This window comes from Oryx dammah, unplaced genomic scaffold, assembly GCF_014754425.2.
Source record: "Oryx dammah isolate SB20612 unplaced genomic scaffold, SCBI_Odam_1.1 HiC_scaffold_28, whole genome shotgun sequence".
Lineage (NCBI taxonomy): Eukaryota > Metazoa > Chordata > Mammalia > Artiodactyla > Bovidae > Oryx > Oryx dammah.
This window is the reverse complement of record NW_024070212.1, coordinates 11,327,260-11,342,429: the sequence shown is the minus strand read 5'-3', so window position 1 is coordinate 11,342,429 and position 15,170 is coordinate 11,327,260. Positions and strand designations below refer to the sequence as shown.

Genomic DNA, 15,170 nt, shown 5'->3' with positions numbered 1-15,170 from the left:
ACTTAAGATTCATAATGGGGATTAGACATAGATTAGTTGAAAGGAGATCCAGAAAGATCTTGGGAAAGTGATATGACAAGGATAAACAATGATCACCATTGAGATTCCCTCAGTGTCTTGGAATAGATGGAAATTCATTTGTAAAGGTAGAACCATTCTATAGGGATACTGTCTCATTAGTTTGTGTTTCTTGATACAGAAAGCATATAATTTGTATACATGTATATATGTATATAATGGGGATAAACATAGTATACACATTCTTTATACTTATATAAAACAGAAATATATTTTTGGTTACAGGATGAAAAATTTTCTATTATTTGTGTTAAAAAGCTCTAAAACAAGTGTATGTGAGTATTCTAATACTAACTTCAAATAAATGAATAATTATACCTACTAAGCTTAGGACCAGTTTCTAGTAATTAAGAAAGAACAAAACTTATTACCTTTAGATTCTAGCAATACATACAATGAACTTCAGAAATTTCCAATCATTTAACTTAGGGTCTTTGCTATTGACTAGGAAAATGCAAAAAAAAAAAAAAAAAAAGTGGTAGCAGATGCAAATAATTCTTCAATAAAAAATGATATAAAATCATACAAATACACTGAAAAGTATATAAATAAGCACTAGACACAACAATTTCTGTCCTTTATCGAGCCCATCTTTGCATGAAATGTTCCCTTGGTATCTTTAATTTCCTTGAAGAGAAATTTCCCATTCTGTTGTTTTCCTCTATTTCTTTGCATTGATCACTGAGGAAGGCTTTCTTATCTCTCCTTGCTATTTGGAACTCTGCATTCAGATGCTTATATGTTTCCTTTTCTCCTTTGCTTTTCACTTCTCTTCTTTTCACAGCTATTTGTAAGGCCTCCTCAGACAGCCATTTTGCTTTTTTGCATGTGTTTTCCATGGGAATGGTCTTGATCCCTGTCTCCTGTACAATGTCACAAACCTCAGTCCATAGTTCATCAGGAGATCTAACCAGTCCATTCTGAAGGAGATCAGCCCTGGGATTTCTTTGGAAGGAATGATGCTCAAGCTGAAACTCCAGTACTTTGGCCACCTCATGCGAAGAGTTGACTCATTGGAAAAAACTCTGATGCTGGGAGGGATTGGGGGGCATAAGGAGAAGGGGACGACAGAGGATGAGATGGCTGGATGGCATCACTGACTCGATGGACGTGAGTCTGAGTGAACTCCGGGAGTTGGTGATGGACAGGGAGGCCTGGCGTGCTGCCATTCATGGGGTCACAAAGAGTTGGACACGACTGAGCGACTGAACTGAACTGAACTGAGACACAACCAATACATGCTAGGTTATTTTGCATCCAGAGAATGCTTTCTTACTTCTTAGGCTTGGTCAATGGGAAACACACCTGGGAAAAACTTTCTGATATAAGACCTAAAAATGACTTTACAAATAACCCTTTCTAGCAGTTTTCAAACTGTGTTTATAGCAGATTATTCAAAAGGAATCTTATTGACCTATCAATATATAAAATGTATAACCTATGGTTTATGCCAGGGGTTGAAATTTGGAAAACTGCTCAATTTCCCCATTCTCTCTCACACTCTGTAACAAGTTCTTGTCTATTTTTGCAACATTCTATTTTTCTGTGTTTCTTTGAGGTACCTATAGTGGGCTTTCCAGGTGGCACTTGTGGTAAAGGAACCCAACTGCCAGTGCTGGAGATATAAGAGATACGGGTTCGATTCCTGGGTTGAGAGGATTCCCTGGAGAAGGGCATGGCAACCCACTCAAGTATTCTTGCCTGAAGAATCGCATAGACAGAGAAGCCTGGGGTCTACAGTCCATAGGGTTTCAAAGAGTTGGACATCATTGAAGTGAATTAGAACAATCATGCACATAATAGGAAAAGTGAAGAGTGTTGCAAAATGCCACAGTTAACGAGTCTCTCTGTTTTTATTTTTAATATAAATGCTTTGTTATTAATGGCATCAAGTACCAACTTAGTGATTCTCGTTTTCCTGAAAAAGAATATTTGCTTAAGCTAATGTTATTTGTTCCACGCTTGGCTCATGCTGCCTGAACACTACTCATTCTTTATTCCATAGTCTGATCAAGTTCAGATACCTGAAATTAACCATCCATATTTTTCACTTTTGGAGAGTTGGCTTCCTTGGGTTTGTAGTGAGCAAAAAAACACAATAATTTGTAATTAAGACACACAGAAAAAAAAATCAGGTAATTCCTATTCCTTCCTTTAAGAGATAACATGTTTATAGCCTTGGGAAAAGTCTCCTCATAGATTGTTAATTATTCTGTTCCATATTTAGCCTTAATTCTTATTTTGGCAGACAATTTTGGAGAGAATGAATGAGTTCCATCAAACATCTGGAGATGCCTGCCACCTGCAGACTTTGTGAGAGTTCCCCATGCCTTTCTCCATCCCTGGATCCTGGCCTGTGGCTCTGGCTCTCCTGTATAGCAGTGACCATGGAATGGAGCAATGAGACCTTAGTGACAGAGTTTGTCTTCCTCGGCTTCTCATCTCTGGCTGGGCTGCAGCGGCTGCTCTTTGCTGTCTTCCTGCTTGTGTACTTGTTCATGCTGGGCACCAACGCCATCATCGTTTCTACCATTGTGCTGGACAGAGCCCTCCACACCCCCATGTACTTCTTCCTTGGTGTCCTCTCCTGCTCTGAGACTTGTTACACCTTCGTCATTGTACCCAAGATGCTGGTTGACCTGCTGGCCCAGAAGAAGACCATCTCCTTCCTGGGATGTGCCATCCAGATGTTTTCCTTCCTCTTTCTAGGTTGCTCTCACTCCTTCCTGCTGGCAGCCATGGGTTATGATCGCTACGTGGCCATCTGTGACCCTCTGCGCTACACAGTGCTCATGGGGGATGGGGTGTGTGTGGGACTCGTGGCTGCTGCCTGTGCCTGTGGCTTCACTGTTGCACAGATCATCACATCCTTGGTATTTCACCTGCCCTTTCACTCCTCCAACCAACTGCACCACTTCTTCTGTGACATCTTTCCTGTCCTCAAGCTGGCATCTCATCACTCTTACCTCAGTCAGTTGGTCGTATTTGTGCTTGGTGTATTTGCCTTGATTATTCCCCTGTTACTTATCCTGGTCTCCTATATCCACATCATCTCTGCCATTCTAAAAATTCCATCATCTGTTGGAAGATACAAAACCTTCTCTACATGTGCCTCTCATTTCATTGTGATAACTGTTCATTATGGTTGTGCTTCTTTCATTTACTTAAGGCCCAAATCCAATTACTCATCAAGTCAAGACACCCTAATATCTGTGTTTTATACCATCCTCACACCACTGTTCAACCCAATGATTTACAGCCTGAGAAATAAAGAATTCAAATCAGCTCTTCAAAGAACAATGGCCCAAACTTCATGTCTTGTTAATTAAAGAGCCAAGTTCTCACTATTCAGCCAATTGTGCGCCTTTTATGTGACAGGTAATATGTGCATTTCACGCAGTTTCTCAACTGAGTGTAGAACACACTACCATGAGAATATTTTGCATATTAGAAGAATGAAGCTCAGAGAAGTTAAGATATTTTGACTTTCTACCATCACTGATACTCTAAGAGGTCTGTGCAGATGAGGGAAAGAATCACTCAGTTAAAGAACAAATTTCACTATATTTCACTGCTATAAAGTTTGATTACTCGAAAGTATATACATCAACAGAGGTGTGTAAAGATACATTCAAATTGTGAAATAGAATAAAGGAAACCTCACTTTAAAAAATTTGTTTTTTGACTTCACTATACAGGTTCAGTTCAGTTCAGTTCAGTCACTCAGTCATATCCGACTCTTTGCGACCCCATGAATTGCAGCACGACAGGTTTCCCTGTCCATCACCAACTCCTGGAGTTCACTCAAACTCACGTCCATGGAGTCGGTGATGCCATCCAGCCATCTCATCTTCTGTCGTCCCCTTCTCCTCCTGCCCCCAATCCCTCCCAGCATCAGAGTCTTTTCCAATGAGTCAACTCTTTGCATGAGGTGGCCAAAGTACTGGAGTTTCAGCTTTAGTGTCATTCCTTCCAAAGAACACCCAGGGCTGATCTCCTTTAGAATGGACTGGTTGGATCTCCTTGCAGTCCAAGGGACTCTCAAGAGTCTTCTCCAACACCATAGTTCAAAAGCATCAATTCTTCGGCACTCAGCTTTCTTCACAGTCCAACTCTCACATCCATACATGACCACTGGAAAAACCATAGGCTTGACTAGACAGACCTTTGTTGGCAAAGTAATGTCTCTGCTTTTCAATATGCTATCTAGGTTGCTCATAACTTTCCTTCCAAGGAGTAAGCGTCTTTTAATTTCATGGCTGCAATCACCATCTGCAGTGATTTTGGAGCCCCCCAAAATGAAGTCTGACACTGTTTTCACTGTTTCCCCATCTATTTTCCCATGTAGTGATGGGACCAGATACCATGATCTTCGTTTTCTGAATGTTGAGCTTTAAGCCAACTTTTTCACTCCCCTCAATCACTTTCATCAAGAGGCTCTTTAGTTCCTCTTCACTTTTTGCCATAAGGGTGGTGTGTCATCTGCATATCTGAGGTTATTGATATTTCTCCAGGCAATCTTGATTCCAGCTTGTGCTTCCTCCAGCCCAGTGTTTCTCATGATGTACTCTTCATATAAGTTAAATAAACAGGGTGACAATATACAGACTTGAGATACTCCTTTTACAGGTTGGAGGACTTTAATTCCCCAACTGGGGATTGAACACAGGCCCTCGGCAGTGAGAGAGTGGAGTCCTAACCACTGGCCTGCTAGGGAATTCTGAATAAGCCTCATTTTTAAACTGAAGTATAGTTGATTTACAATGTTGTGTTAATTTAAAGTGTATACCACATTGATTCATGTATATGTATTTATATATGCACTTTGTTGTGCTTAGTCACTAAGTTGTGTCTGACTCTTTGCTGCCCCATGGACTGTAGCCTGCCAGGCTCCTCTCTCCTTGGTGATTTTCCAGGCAAGAATACTACAGTGGGTTTCCACACCCTCCTCCAGGAGGAAGATCCCCTGGAGAAGGGAATGGCTACTCATTCCAATATTCTTTCCTGGAGAATCCCATGAACAAAGGAGTCTGGCAGGCTATAGTTTACGGGGTCTCAAAAATTCAGACACAACTGAGTGACTACACACATTTTTTTTCCATATTCTTTTCCTACATAGATTATTACAAAATATTGGTAGTTCTCTGTTCTATCCAGTAGGTTCTTGTTGGTTATTTATTTTATATACAGACCTGTGTAAATGTTAATTCCAACCTCCTAATTTATACATCCCCTTTCTTTTTTCATAACCTTAAATTTGTTTTCTGTATCTGAGTCTGTTTCTGTTCTGTAGTATAATAATCTCTAGGTCCATTCAATTTTTTTGAAAATAGCATTGTTTCATTCTTTTTTTATAATTAAGTAGTATTACATTATATATTTTATTTATACCACATATTCTATACACATTTGTTAAATCGATATTTATGTTGCTTCCAAGTCTTAGCTATTATAAATAGTGCTGCTATGAACATTGTGATGGATGTATCTTTTTATATTTTGGTTTTCTTTGGATGTATACCCAGAGGTAGAATTGTAGGATCATTTTGTAACTCTATTTTTAGTTTTTTTTTTAAGAAACCTCCATACTGTTCTCCATAGTAGATGTACCAATTCACATTCCCATAAACAGTGTAGGAGGGAAATCTCAACTAAAATGGAGCTGGAGGCCTGAAGTGGGAGTCCTCATATATTGCATGGTTATCAGTTACAGACCCCTATAGAAAAGCATCAACTACAGACCCCATCAAGAAGAGTTCTTGTCCAGCAATAAATCCAGCAAATGGGTAGTCCTGTACCTTTCTAAACTCTCTGTTTCCTTCAGTGTCAGTCAGTTCAGTCATTCAGTCATGTCCAACTCTGCGACACCATGGACAGCAGCACACCAGACTTCCCTGTCCATCACCAACTGCTGGATCTAGCTTAAACTCATGTTCATCGAGTTGATGATGCCATCTCATGCTCTGTCGTCCCCTTCTCCCACCTTCAATCTTTCCCAGCATCAGGGTCTTTTTTAATGAGTCAGTTCTTCTCATCAGGTAGCAAAAGTATTGGAGTTTCAGCTTCAACATCAGCCCTTTCAGTGAATACTCAGGACTGGTTTTCATTAGGATTGACTGGTTGGATCTTCTTACAGTCCAAGGTACTCTCAAGAGTCTTCTCCAACATCACAGTTCAAAAGCATCAGTTCTTTGGTGCTAGTTTTCTTTATGGTCCAACTCTCACATCCATACATGACTACTGGAAAAACCATAGCTTTTACTAGATGGACCTTCAGTGTAATTCCTTCAGTGTAATTTCATTCAAAACAACCCCTTCCAACTTCCACTTTTTTGTCAACAAAGTAATGCTTCTCTCACTTCTTTCTTAGACTTGCCTATAGTTTTTGCTATAGTATGTTTACCCCAAATTGCAGTTCTCTGCTGTTCTCAAATAAACCCATTATGCCAGTAGAATAATTGGCTGTTTTATTTTTTAGGACAACATTGTCTAGTTCCATGGAAAAATAGAAGATAATTTGATTGTCTCCCCTTGCCTCTCCTCCTAACAATTTTTTTTCTTTCATGAACACAACACTCTGTAGCTGTCCTTGGTGGCCCTTCTCAGTTTCTGATCCACTCACCTCAACCTACATATTGAAATGTCTGTGCTTTCCTTGGGATTTTGTTCCTCTTTTGTTTGAGGTTACAACCTCATTATGGAGTCTCCTTCCTATTTGCATGTAATTATTCCCTGTACTCTCCTCTCTTTACCTGCATGCTCATTCCTGCACATTATACCTATTGACTATCCTCCGGGAAGTGACTAACATTGCATCATTGCTGAAATATCTCAGGTAATCTAGGCAAAGGTTTTGAGACAATATAATAAGTTGGAGAGCTAGTCTTCCCTAATGACCAGAAAATTTGTGGAAATACCCTCGATGAGTTCCCTTCCCCTATGGAATAAAACCAAGAAACCTCTGTTAGCAAGAATTTATCACCTAGTCTCTGCCTACCACTCTGACATTATTATTTCTAAGATTATTGTTATTCATTTCTCATATGTGCCTAGTTAAGCCCGCTGATGCTAATCAACTGTTTGCTGGTGCTTCAAGTGTCATTCTGTATTCTCCTATGTTTTTTCTTGGGTTCCTTCTTCTCTGTGAAATAGCTCCTCTCCTCTATATAAGTTGCATATTTCAAGATATTCTGAGCTATTCCTTCACTTTCCTTTTTTTGTTTTGTCTTTTTAATTTTTAAAACTTTATTTATTTTAATTAGAGGATAATTACAACATTGTGTAGGTTTCTGCCATACATCAACATGACTCAGCCATAGGTATACAAATGTCACCTCCCTCTTGAAACTTCCTCCCACCTGCCACCCCCCATACCACCCCTCTAGGTTGTCAGAGCACTAGGTTTGAGCCCCCTGTGTCATACAGCAAATTAACACTGGGTATCTATTTTATACATGGTTATATATGTTTCAATATTACTTTCCCAATTCACCCCACCCTCTCCTTCTGTCTGTGTTTCCATTGCTGCCCTGCACATAAGTTCATCAGTACTGTCTTTCTAGATTCCATATATATGCATTAATATATAATACTTGTCTTTCTCTTTCTGACTTACTTTATTTGTATAATAGGCTCTAGGTTCATCCACTTCATTAAAACAGACTCAAATGTGTTCCTTTTTATGACTAATAGCCCATTGTGTATATATATACCATAGGTTCTTTATCCATTTGTCTGTCAATGGACATCAATGTTCCTTCCATGTCCTGGCTATTGTAGTGCTGCAATGAACATTGGGGTACATATGTTGTTTTCAGTGTTGATTTCCTCAAGGTGCATGCCCAGTAGTGGAATTGTTGGGTCATATGGGGCTTCCCTTGTGGCTCAGCTCATAAAGAATTTGCCTTCAATCTGGGAGACCTGGGTTTGATCCCTGGGTTGGGAAGATCCCCTGAAGAAGAGAAAGGCTACCCCCTCCAGTATTCTGGCCTGGGGAATTCCATGGACTGTATAATCCATGGGTCACAAACAGTCGGACATGACTGAGTGATTTCGCTTTCAGTTTTCACTTGTTGGTTTTATTCCTAGTGTTTTTAGGAATCTCCATACTGTCTTCCATAGTGGCTGTATCAATTTACATTCCTGCCAGCAGTGCAAGAGGGTTCCTTTTTCTCCACACCCTCTCCAGCATTTATTGCTTGTAGATTTTTAAAAACAATTTTTTTTTTGTTAAAAGTGTTTCTTCCTCTTCTGAATTATTTTATTCTTTTTTTTTTTAATTTCTTTTTTTTTCCTTACAAACCCTTGTGTCAAGGGCTGACTTTCAATAGATTGCAGTGAGGGAGCTGCTCTGCTGCATACAAAACCCGACCCAGAAGCAGGTCCTACATGAATGGTTTAGCACCAGGCATGCGGTGTGTGACCGGCGAGGGGGTGGCCGCCAGTGAGTGGCGTGGGGGGGTGGGGGATGGGGGTGGGAGGGGAGGCGACTATCCAGGGCCAACCAACACTCCTGTGGTGCTGTAGATTTTTTGGTGATGGCCATTCTGACCAGTGTGAGGTGACATCTCATTGTAGTTTTGATTTGTGTCTCTCTAATAATGAGCAGTGTTGAGCATCTTTTCATGTGTTTATTAGCTATCTGTATGTCTTCTTTGGAGACGTATCTGTTTAGGTCTTCTGTCCACTTTTTGATTGAGTTGTTTGTTTTTCTGATACTGGGCTGCATGAGCTGCTTGTGTATTTTAGAGATTAATCCTTTGTCAGTTGTTTCACTTGCTATTATTTTCTCCCATTCTTAAGGTTGTCTTTTCACCTTGTTTATACTTTGCTTTGCTGTGCAGAATTGATTAAGTTTAATTATGTCCAATTTACCTATTTTTTTTTTTTCCATTACTCTAGAAGATGAGTCAAAGGATCTTGCTGTGATTTATTTCGGAGAGTATTCTGCCTATGTTTTCCTTTAAGAACTTTACAGTTTCTGGTCTTACATTTAAGTCTTTAATCCATTTTGAGTTTATTTCTGTGTATGGCATTAGGAAATGTTCTAATTGCATTTTTTTTACATGTAGCTGCCCAGTTTTTTCAGCACCACTTATTGAAGAGACTGTCTTTTCTCGATTGTATACTCTTGCCTCCCTTGTCAAAGATAAGTTGCCCATAGGTGCATGGGTTTATCTCTGGGCTTTCTATCTTATTTAATTGATCTATATGTCTTTTTTTTTTGTGCAAGTACCATACTGCCTTGATGACTGTAGCTTTTTAGTATAGTCTAAAGTCAGGAAGGTTGATTCTTTCATCTCTATTTCTCTTTCTTAAGATTGCTTTAGCTATTTAGGGTCTTTTGTGGTTCCATACAAATTATAACATTTTTGTTCTAGTTCTGTGACGCATACAATTGGTAGTTTGACAGGGATCACATTGAATCTGTAAATTTCTTTAGATAGTATAGTCATTTTCACAATATTGATTATTTCAGTCCAAGAACATGGCATATCTCTCCATCCATTTGCGCAATCTTTGATTTCTTTCATTAGAGTCTTATAATCTGTATACAGGTTTTTTGTCTCTTTAGGTAGGCTTATTCCTAGGTTTATTCCTTATTTTGTTATTTTCGTTGCAATGGTGATTGGGATTGTTTCCTTCATTCCTCTGAGATTTCATGGTTAGTGTATAAGAATGCAAGTGATTTCTGTTTATTAGTTTTATATCCTGTGACTTTTCTATAACACTGATTCAGTTCAGTTCAGTTCAGTTCAGTCACTCAGTCATGTCTGACACTTTGGGACTCCATGAACCGCAGTATGCCAGGCCTCTCTGTCCATCACCAACTCCTGGAGTTTACCCAAACTCATGTTCATTGAGTCGGTGACACCATTCAACCATTTCATCCTCTGTCATCTGCTTCTCCTCCTGCCCTCAATCTTTCAGAGTATTTTGAAATGAGTCATCAGGGTCTTTTCAAATGAGTCAAGGCATTGATACAGGTGGCCAAAGTATTGGAGTTTCAGCTTCAACATCAATCCTTTCAATGAACACCCAGAACTGATCTCCTGTAGGATGGAGTGGTTGGATATCCTTGCAGTCTAAGGGATTCTCAAGAGTCTTCTCCAACACCACAGTTCAAAAGCATCAGTTCTTCTGCACTAAGCTCTCTTTATAGTCCAACTCTCACATCCATACCTGACTACTGGAAAAACCATAGCCTTGACTAGATGGATCTTTGCTGACAAAGTAATGTCTCTGCTTTTTATTTTTTTATTTATTTCTCTCTGCTTTTTAATATGCTGTCTAGGTTGGTCATAACTTTCTTTCTAAGGAGTAAGCGTCTTTTAATTTCATGGCTGTAATCACCATCTGCAGTGATTTAGGATCCCAAAAAAATTAAAGTCTGACACTGTTTCCCCTATTTCCAATCTATTTGCCATGAAGTGATGGGACCAGATGCCATGATCTTCATTTTCTGAATGTTGAACTTTAAGCCACCTTTTTCACTCTCCTCTTTCACTTTCATCAAGAGGCTCTTTAGTTCCTCTTTACTTTCTGCCATAATGGTGGTGGTGTCACCTGCACATCTGAGGTTATTGATATTTCTCCCAGCAATCTTGATTCCAGCTTGTGCTTCATCTAGCCCAGCATTTATAATGATGTACTCTGCATATAAGTTAAATAAGCAGGATGACGATATACAGCCTTGATGTACTCTTTTTCCTATTTGAAACCAGTCTGTTGTTCCATGTCCAGTTCTAACTGTTGCTTTCTGACCTGCATACAGATTTCTCAAGAGGCAGGTCAGGTGGTCTGGTATTCCCATCTCTTTCAGAATTTTCCACAGTTTATTGTGATCCACACAGTTAAAGGCTTTGGCATAGTCAATAAAGCAGAAATAGATGTTTTTCTGGAACTCTCTTGCTTTTTTGATGATCCAGTGGATGTTGGCAAGTTGATCTCTGGTTCCTTTGCTTTTTCTAAAACCACCTTGAACATCTGGAATTTCATGGTTCACATATTGCTGAAGCCTGGCTTGGCGAATTTGGAGCATTACTTTACTAGCATGTGAGATGAGTGCAATTGTTTGGTAGTTTGAGTCCTTTTTGGCATTGCCTTTCTTTGGGGTTGTAATGAAAACTGACCTTTTCCAGTCCTGTGGCCACTGCTGAGTTTTCCAAATTTGCTGGCATATTGAGTGCAGCACTTTCACAGCATCATCTTTTAAGATTTAAAATAGCTCTACTGTAATTCCATCACCTCCCTTAGTTTTGTTTATAGTGATGCTTCCTAAGGCCCACTTGACTTTACATTCCAAGATGTCTGGCTCTAGGTGAGTGATCACACCATCATGATTATCTGGGTCATGAAGACCTTTTTTTGTACAGTTCTTCTGTGTATTCTTTCCACCTCTTCTCAATATCTTCTGCTCCTGTTAGGTCCCTACCATTTCTGTCCTTTATTGAGCCCAACTTTGCATGAAATGTTCCCTTGGTATCTCTAATTTTCTTGAATAGATCCCTAGTCTTTCCCATTCTATTGTTTTCCTCTATTTCTTTGCATTGATCACTGAGGAAGGCTTTTTTTTTAAATCTCTCCTTGCTAGTCTTTGGAACTCTGCATTCAAATGGGTATATCTTTCCTTTTCTCCTTTGCTTTTCGTTTCTTTTCTTTTCACAGCTACTTGTAAGACCTCCTCAAACAGCCATTTTGATTTTTTGCATTTCTTTGTCTTGGGGACGGTCTTGATCCCTGTCTCCTGTACAGTGTCATGAACCTCCATCCACAGTTTATCAGGCATTCTGCTTATAAGATCTAGTCCCTTAAATCTATTTCTCACTTCCACTGTATAATCATAAGGATTTGATTTACATCATACCTGAATGGTCTAGTGGTTTTCTCCACTTTCTTCAATTTAAGTTTGAATTTGGCAAAAAGAAGTTCATAATCTGAGCCACAGTCAGCTCCCGGTATTGTTTTTGCTGACTGTATAGAGCTTGTCCATCTTTGGCTTCAAAGAATATAATCGATCTGATTTTGGTGTTGTCCATCTGGCGATGTCCATGTATAGAGTCTTCTCTTGTGTTGTTGGAAGAGGGCGTTTTCTATGACCAGTGCGTTCTCTTGGAAAACTCTATTAGCCTTTGTCCTGCTTCATTCTGTACTCCAAGGCCAAATTTGCCTGTTACTCCAGGTATTTCTTGACTTTCTACTTTTGCATTCCAGTCCGCCATAATGTAAAGGACATCTTTTTTGGGTGTTAGTTCTAAAAAGTCTTGTAGGTCTTCATAAGACCATTCAACTTCAGCTGCTTTAGTGTTGCTGGTTGGGGCATAGACTTGGATTACTGTGATATTGAATAGTTTGCCTTGGAAATGAACAGAGATCATTCTGTCGTTTTTGAGATTGCATCCAAGTACTACATTTTGGACTCTTTTGAGACTATGATGGCCACTCCATTTCTTCTAATGGATTCCTGCCCACAGTTGTAGATATAATTGTCATCTGAGTTATATTCACCCATTCCAGTGAATCATAGGTTGCTGATTCCCAGAATGTTGATTTTCATTCTTGCCATCTCCTGTTTGACCACTTCCAGTTGGCTTGATTCATGGACCTAACATTCCAGGTTCCTATGCAATATTGCTCTTTACAACACTGGACCTTGCTTCTATCACCAGTCACACCCACAACTGGGTGTTGTTTTTGCTTTGACTCCATCCATTCGTTCTTTCTGGAGTTATTTCTCCACTGATTTCCAGTGGCATATTGGGCACCTATCGACTTGAGGAGTTCCTCTTTCAGTGTCCCATCTTTTTGCCTCTTCATACCGTTCATGGGGTTCTCAAGGCAAGAATACTGAAGTAGTTTGCCATTCCCTTCTCCAGTGGACTACATTCTGTCAGACCTCTCCACCATGATCTGTCTGTCTTGGGTGGCCTCACACGGCATGGCTTATAGTTTCACTCACTGATTAGCTCTAGCAATTTTCTGGTGCCATCTTTGGGGTTTTCTATGTATAGTATTATGCCATATGAAACAATGAGAATTTTACTTCTCACTTTCCAATCTGGATTCCTTTTATTTCTTTTCTTCTCTGATTGCTGTGGCTGGGACTTCCAAAACTTGTTGAATAATAATAATGGCAAGAGTGAGCACCCTTGTCTTGTTCCAAATCTTAGAGGATATGTTTTCAGTTTTTTGCCATTGAGAATAATTGCTGTGGGCTTGTCATATATGGCCTTAATTATGCTGAGTCGCTTAATTATACCTTAGCATAATTAAGTGACTTCTGCTAAGTCGCTTCAATCTTGTCCGACCCTGTGCGACCCCTTAGACGGCAGCCCACCAGGCTCCCCCATCCCTAGGATTCTCCAGGCAAGAACACTGGAGTGGGTTACCATTTCCTTCTCCTATAATATCAAAGATACATTTCTCAAAGACAAATGTTTGTTGTCACATTGAACAAAAAAGAAATTTAAAAGGTTCTTTTTCTCTGCCTATTAAAACTTTAGAGCAGGTTTTAATATTCAGCAAATACAATAAATGTGATCTAAAATAATCTTACATAATGGAATTTCACAGTGAAGGCAATGGCATCCCACTCCAGTACCTTTTACCCTGAAAATGGAGGTCATACATGAAATATGAGCTCCAGTTTTATTAAGTTTTAAAAAGAATACTGATAAGTAAAACACTGTACACAAAAAGCTGAAATGTCTGAAATTCAAGTTACAGGAGTAAAGGGAAAGGATCAGATTATTAGTCATAATTGTCTCAAACACCTGTGAAACGAGATTAGAACTAGTGTATGACATAGGAGTCAAGTTTGGGAACGCATGTACACCTGTGGTGGATTCATGTCAATCTATGCCAAAACCAATACAGAATTGTAAAGTAAAAATTAAAAATAAATAAATAAATTAAAAAAAAAAAAAAAAAAAAAAAAAGAAAATCACAGCGGCAAGTATCAACTAAACTGAGGGGAGCTCTTGGGTTGGCCAAAAAGTTCATTTGTAAATGAGTATGTTGTTCAGTAAAGTTCTTGGTGAGAATGAAGAATGCATTTTTAATTTTTACTTAAAACTGAATAAACTTTTTGGCCAATCCAGTAATAATGATAGTTAAAAACAGCAGGAATGTACTTTTTGTGATACCTGCCAGGGAAAGCTGGTTTCTCTTGGAGATATTGATGAAACAATTTCTGTATAGGTAAGAAGTTGAACGAGATGAACACCTAAGTCCTTTATACACTCAGATGACAGATTTGAAACTGGGAATTCTTCTTAATAAATTCACTGTGGAAAGCTGTGTAGACATCTTCCTCATCCTGAGGCAAGACAGGGTGGTTATTGTTTCCTTTATATTTATATAGCATGTCTTCTGTAATATATAAGGAGTGGTTCAAAGGAGTGGTGAAAAAGGCATTGAGAAACACCATTTTTGGATGATTAAAGAAATAAAAGGTCCTCTCAGAGATGCACAAAGTCTTGATTAATATGAGTCTTAGATTCTGTGCAGCTTCTTGCCTGGAATATCCCATGGATGGAGAAGCCTGGTAGGCTACAGTCCATGGAGTCGCAAAGGGTCAGACACAACTTCACTTTCACTTTCATTTATATTTACACGTTTTCTTTTATGTTATCCATTAGATGCGAGCAAAATCCCTGCAAAATAAAAAAAAACTATATTGTCCAGGTTTTCTATAAGTTTAGATTCAGAGAATAGCTATAACTTTTTAAAAGTTGTGACCTAATCACCTAAAATCCTTTAATTAGTAGTAAAATATTTTTTTCCTCATTATGTCTTACTCCTATATCAAAATCACCTTCAGGCCTGAGCATCTCATTTTATTTATTATTATTAATTTTTATTGGAGTATAGTTATTTTTTAATGTGTTAGTTTCTGCTGTTCAACAAAGTGAATCAGATATACATATACATATATCCTTTGGTTTTTGGATTTCCTTCCCATTTAGGTTACCACAGAGCACTGAATAAAGTTCCCTGTGCTATACAGTAGGTTCGCTCTAGCTATTTATTTCACACATATTAATATATATGTCAATCCCAATTTCCCAATTAATCTCACCCCCCACTTTAGT

The 15,170-nt window shown here is 38.9% G+C and overlaps 1 protein-coding gene across 1 annotated transcript; it reads left to right on the top strand.

Moving 5' to 3' along the window:
* The first annotated feature begins 2,465 nt into the window (after window positions 1-2,465).
* Window positions 2,466-3,407, top strand: LOC120855641 (olfactory receptor 10K1-like). The gene has a single exon (XM_040230183.1). The coding sequence runs from the start codon at window positions 2,466-2,468 to the stop codon at window positions 3,405-3,407; it is 942 nt and encodes a 313-aa protein (XP_040086117.1).
* Window positions 3,408-15,170: the final 11,763 nt, after the last annotated feature.

Bases quoted from the DNA above. Each gene is read 5' to 3' on its own strand.
- LOC120855641 (XM_040230183.1), top strand. From the start codon at position 2,466: ATGGAATGGAGCAATGAGACCTTAGTGACAGAGTTTGTCTTCCTCGGC.